This window comes from Octodon degus, unplaced genomic scaffold, assembly GCF_000260255.1.
Source record: "Octodon degus isolate 3935 unplaced genomic scaffold, OctDeg1.0 scaffold00012, whole genome shotgun sequence".
Classification (NCBI taxonomy): Eukaryota; Metazoa; Chordata; class Mammalia; order Rodentia; family Octodontidae; genus Octodon; species Octodon degus.
Window position 1 is genome coordinate 23,108,020 of NW_004524588.1, and position 6,129 is coordinate 23,114,148.

A 6,129-nucleotide genomic window follows, 5' to 3' on the forward strand; every position below is an offset into this window, starting at 1 on the left:
TTTTTTTTGCGGGGGGTGGCAGTACTGGGAATGAAACTCGGGACCGTGCGCTTGCCAGGCAGGCACTTACGCCACTGAGCTGCATCCTCGGCCCTCTTGTTGATTTCAAGGATAAAAATGCACTATACATTTGGGCTCTGTTATTAAATAAAGCCAGTGCACAGATCTAAATATGGAGACTAGAATATGCAGAACGTTACATAAATGTGGCCCCAAATTGCTTTGGCTTGAATAAATAAAATCATAAATACTTAACTTTTCAATCTTGTTCTTAAATACTCTGACTGCAAGCAATGACATTTCGAACAAACTGCACTGAGATTGAGGTCGGTGTATACCTCTCACTAGCCCAAGGGGTTAGAAGGAAGAGAAGAGGGGTAAGAAGGCTGCAAGATTCCCTGCTTATTTTCTATTTCTGGAAAATAACAGGTTTATTTTGGTTATATTTAATAAAAATCTTCATCTAGTTTTACTTTCATCAACAAAACAAAACAGAATGCTACCCATCATTTATTCTTGCAATGAGTTTTTGAACACTTGATGAAGAGTATTTTAATTGATTCACTGCAACAAATAGGAACAAGGTTCACAAAGTTCAGGCAGAAACATAACATAGCTATCTCCCAGGGCGAGACATATTTTATAACGTAAGTATTTTAGTGTGTTCAGAAAAATGATAATGACAAAAAAGAAAATTGATAATGAAGCACTGCAAACTATTTCATCTGAAACATACAATTTAAGTTGACTTGTTGCATGAAGTGTGTTGTAGGGAAAGTTTTCAAAGCATTCCAGAATTAAAGGATTATTCAAATGAGCACAGAATGCTGACCTAAATTGTTGTAACTACATTAGCACTCACCTCTACACACACAGAAGTCAAACCCTTGCTCTTATATGTTGAATGAAAAGAAAAAATTTAAAACAACAGGCAACATTATGTTTTACAAGGAAGGCCGACTTTTCATCCAGTTCAATCACTGGATGTAACACCGATACGACAGTGGGTAGTAGAGACCGAAGTGCTGAAGCCAGCACACATGGTTTGCCACGCGGCGGTCTGAGTCCCACCGATTTCCTCCATTTGTATCACTTGATGCTCCTTGACCTTTACTTGCCATGACAAACAGCCAGATATGAAGTATTCCTGTGCCCATTTCACGTGACCCTGCAGCCATCAACGTAGTCATACCTTATTTTGCATCAACTTGATTAAACACAAAAAAGGAAATTTGGCACAAATACTACAGGGCACAAATTTAATCATAAAATCATTATCCAGGATATTCAGAAATTTTAATACTATCTTTAATATTAACATTGAACAAACACACAACCCTTAAGTGATCACAGACAATTTGTGGACTGTGAAATAGGCAGGCCCAAAATGAAAACCCCAAATGAGTAACTCAATGAAGAGGTTTGCGTATTTTTCGTAACCTACAGAAATTCCTAATAGTGTTACAAGCCACTAGGGTAAAGAAATCCAACAGAATACTATTAAGGTAGAGCTTTTTAATTTTTATTTTTAAGCTATGGCCACATTTAAATTCATTTATGAAATGTGTCTCACAACTTCTTGTAACGCATATTTATGTTTGCATATCATTTTTCACCTTCAGAAGATCTAGTGTTAAGGGAGACAGATCTTTCACACCATGAGAGGTGAACAAAAGGTGGCGGATGGGTAGAGGAAGGAAAGTGATGAAAACAGAATTAAATTACAATGTGTTCTGTACACAGGCCAACTGCTCCCAGGAATGTAACCACTGTGTACTGCAAGCATACCAACAAAAGTATGAAAGAAAACAACGAATGGAAAGTGGACTTCTTACCTTTTGCTCTCTCTGACTGCCTTGTCTCCCTTCTTCCAAGAGATGGTTGGTTTGGGAGCGCCTTGGGGTTTGCACTCTATGACGACTTCACGGTCTTTGGTAACGATTATTGTTCTCTTCAACTGATTCGGTGCAAAAGTAGGAGCTGAAGCTATTGGAAAGAAATGGTTAGCTCTACTGGAACCGTAACTATGAAATCAGATACATGAATAATTTAAATTTGGGAACTTTTTGAAACATTTCTCATAAAATCTTATATATAGAATCAACAAAAGTTCACCACTAATGGCTACCTTCTGCTTAGCTTTTCACTAGCAGAAGATGCTGTCACACACGGTGAGGCCCTCAGATGAACGTGGTGACAAGCTGCAGCTACGGCTGCCAGCTCCAGCGGGAAAGGCTGACGGCAGCTTCGGCAAAAGTGAGGGACCGACTGCAGAAGTCTACCCAGTGTTTCTTTGGAATACTTCATATTACCTCGTGGAGAAGAAAATCTGTATCCTGTTTTTCCTATCTCTGAATCTTAATTTTATAAATAATTTGTTTTAATGTTATACAACTTTGATACAGTTGTAAAAATATATTAACAAATGGAATTAGTTGAATTTCAGTTCAAAATTTTATTTCACTTGTTGTAACTATTTATTTTACTTTGATTATTCATTAAAATTAACATTGTTTTTGTTAGTTTTTTTTATAGATACTTTGATTGAAAGACATACCCAGTAATTGATTGCATCTGGGATCTTCTGCTATTTGGACCATTCACTGCATGCATATTTCAGCAATATTTTATGTTCATAATTTGTAATATAATGCATGGTACAAGAACATTAAATTTTATTTTTACTAAAGCTCAGATAATGTATTGACAAAAAATGACGGAAGTTTTGGTGAGAGTCCAGCTAGTACTTTGGTTTCTTACTAGAAATAGAATTTGTAAAAGCTAATTTTGAAAATACATATAGCGAATAAGGATGATTTCAATGTTTCTGGTTAACTATTAACTAAATGTAACCTGAATCAGTTTTTTAACTCTGAGATGTTAGGATGTAACTTAACATGAACTGATATTAATATTTGATTGCTTAGCATGTAAGAAGTGGAAGTGTAATCCTTCGATGGCCATGGATTGCTTTGGAATGTGGAGAAATTTCAGCTGAAAACAACTATAAGTGAATGCACTTATTTGCGCTATATTGTATTTAGCTCACACACAAGTGGTAGTTTTCCAGGCTTCTGAGATTGTTGACATTTCTATAAATATTAGGTTTGGGGAATTCAAGTGCGAACAGAAAGTACATTTTAACTTCTGCCTACTTCTGGTAGACAGTAAAGCTTGCTTTATATTATGGCCATCCTAGAACAAAAATGTAGGATGCTGGTTGTTTGGAAAAAGGCAACATTCGGGGCCGGGGAGATGGCTCAGTGGAATAAGCGCTTCCCTAGCAAGTGCAAGGGTATGAGTTCAATCCCCGGTTCCACCAAAAAAAAAAAGGTAACATCCACTCCAGCAGCCCAAATATGCACATTCAGGGAGTGTCTTGTACCAGACACACCCTTGTCATTGTAAGTGGGGCACTTGGGGCACTTGTGCCAGCTCCCTTCCCCAGCCCTAATGGCCTGTCAGGCCTGGCCTCTGGCTGGCTTTCTACTTTATTTGGAAGATGGTGCAGACTAATATCTCATTAGAAAAGATTTATCTTGGAGTCTTTGCATAAAATACACACACACACACACACACACACACACACACACACCTGTTTCAGGAAATAGAAAATATTTCTCTATAAGCAGGGACAGGCTGCTCGAATCCTTCTTTTTGATCATCTATACTCTCCAGGCATTCTTCCTTAATATTAACATATATTTATTTGTATAATTTAATACCAAAGAAAAGACATATAAACCATTTACGAATAAAATGAAAGAAAGCCTATATAAACAGAAAAGATACAAAGCAAACTGTATACAAAGTAAAGTGGTCTTCTAAAACTTACAAAAATTGTTAGCAAAATAGTATTGCTTTTCAAACCATAAAATCAACTTTAGAATTGCATCACAAAACTTCAGCATAGTAAGAATTCAAAAATGAGAAGAAGTAATGCTTTTTGTTGGTTTCTTTGCTTAGGCGCTGCGTACCTAGAACCTTCAGCTCGGCGCTGGCATAGATGGCTCCATGTTTATTTTCAGCCAAACACTGGTACATCCCAGAGTCTGACTGGTTTACGCTGTGGATCATCAGAACTCCATTGACCACGTGAACCCTATTCTGTAATGGAATGAAGAAGAGACACAGAAAATGACAATGAGTAAAGATTTTGTGCTTACTCCTAGGTCAAGGAAAAAGAGCCTCTAATTTCTATAATTAAACTTTCTTTGATAATGTTATAACACAAATTCACAATTTACTATTGCATCATGTATCTTATAAATCAAAACAACTCCTGGGCCAATAAAGAAAATAAAACCAATATTTTCCTCAGTCATTCATATGAGTTTTATTTTCAATTATAGTATTAATCTGAGTGGGCTTCTTTTCATAGATGCACTGAACTTTTAAAACACAATTACCAGATGATGATTTTATTGAATTCTTCTTACAAAGAGAAGCGGGAGGACAGGGTGGGAGGTGTGGACGTACTACAGTGTCAAGGTAAAAGCTGCCGAGGTCTTAGGGTCTGTCGTTTTACTCCACTGATGTGTCCAGGAGTTCATCTTTTAGTCTTCCTTACCAACACACTAACACAGAGAGAATACTGCCCTGCGAGGGATTGTGTACTAAATTATTGCTTAGAAAATTCAAACTTCATTATTAGAAAAACTTAATACAGATGACCAATGACTGAATGAAAACTAGACTAAATGGAGGCCAAAACTGCATCTCTAAAACCAATGACCCTTCTCCAAAGCAGTGAAAACGGAAAGCAAGTACAAGAAAATTGTGTTCATCTTTAGCTGTCAGAAAAACACAAAGGAAAAGGGTTCTGGGACTCTGTTTTACTCCAGTCAGAATGGCTGCCATGGCTACACACATGCACACACGCATATGCACACACACACACACACACACACACACACACACGCACGCACGCACACACACCCCAACACAGTAACAAGAAGGATTTGAGGAAAAATGAAGACTTTTGCACTGTTGGTGGGCCTGTACACCACTAGGAAGTGCAACCACTAGGAAGATCAGTGTGGGGATTCCTGAAAAAACTAAAAATATAAATAATTCTACTGTGGCTTTTTGCTGGACCATGAAGCAGTTAATGCTTGTTTTGTTTTCATTTGTTCCTCTTTTTCACTTCTTAAATTCTGATAAGATTTTTCCTTCATTTTCTAATTTTGCATGCATAGATTTGATAATCTAAACAGTGAAGTTGAAGACAATACTATGCAGTACAACAAATACTAGCAAATTCATATAATTTCATTTAGTAAAATTCTGTATCATTTTAAATTTTTTACTATTATTTTGCAATCTCTTTAAAAAATTAAAAAAGAAATTTCAAGGGCCGGTGAGATAGCTCAGTGGACTAAACGCATGCTTGAGCAAGCACAGGGACCATGGTTTGATTCCCGGTCCTGCATGCCACACTGGCCCTGCCTTGGGGTGCACTGAGCCAACGACAGAGGCCAGGTGTGGTGGCACAGCCCTGTAATCCCAGCGCTGGGGTGGCTGCAAACAGAAGGCTCACTGTGGGTCTGAGCTGTGTAGTAAGACCTTGCACCAAATATATAAAATGAAAAAAATTACAAATAAAAAAAGCAATTTCATTTGAGCCAGCTACTCTTCTACTGAGAACGTCGCAGAAGAGTCATGTCAGAGTGCTAGCGTGACGCATACACAGCCATGCCTATAGCACCAGGTAAAGAGCCCTGCAGATGCGCTGCTTCCCGCGGCAAGTGAGTGGGTAAGGAGGCCGTGCTACGTGTCGGCAACGGAATCTTTATTAGACCATACAGAGGAAGGAATTTATGTCCTATGCAGGAAAGTGGATGGGTTCTGGGCTCACAACTTCGAGGAAAGGAAGGCAGACAGGGAAAGTTAAGTATTGCGTGGCTTCTTTAACATGAGAAACGCAAAACATAAACAGAGCATAAAGAAAGATGAGACGGTAGAGAACAGAGAAGCAGATATTCTGGATTTGGGGAAAGGGTGGGCAGACAGAAGAAAGGGGACAGAGGATAAAAAAATGCTATCCCTTCCCCAACACAAGGGTAAGTAATGTGGGTCACACATACACTAAACAACCAAGTTTCTGCCCTGCATCCTATCAAGCAAAGT

The 6,129-nt window shown here is 38.2% G+C and overlaps 1 protein-coding gene across 1 annotated transcript in view; it reads right to left on the reverse strand.

Moving 5' to 3' along the window:
* The window catches only part of Cntn5 (contactin 5), a 499,129-nt gene that overhangs the window by 259,455 nt on the left and 233,545 nt on the right, over window positions 1–6,129 (reverse strand). Inside the window, exons 9-10 of the mRNA XM_004626235.1 lie at window positions 3,978–4,107; window positions 1,836–1,986 (exon numbers count right to left, since the gene is read on the reverse strand). Coding sequence (XP_004626292.1) covers window positions 1,836–1,986; window positions 3,978–4,107 — 281 coding nt within the window. The remainder of the gene's footprint in view (window positions 1–1,835; window positions 1,987–3,977; window positions 4,108–6,129) is intronic.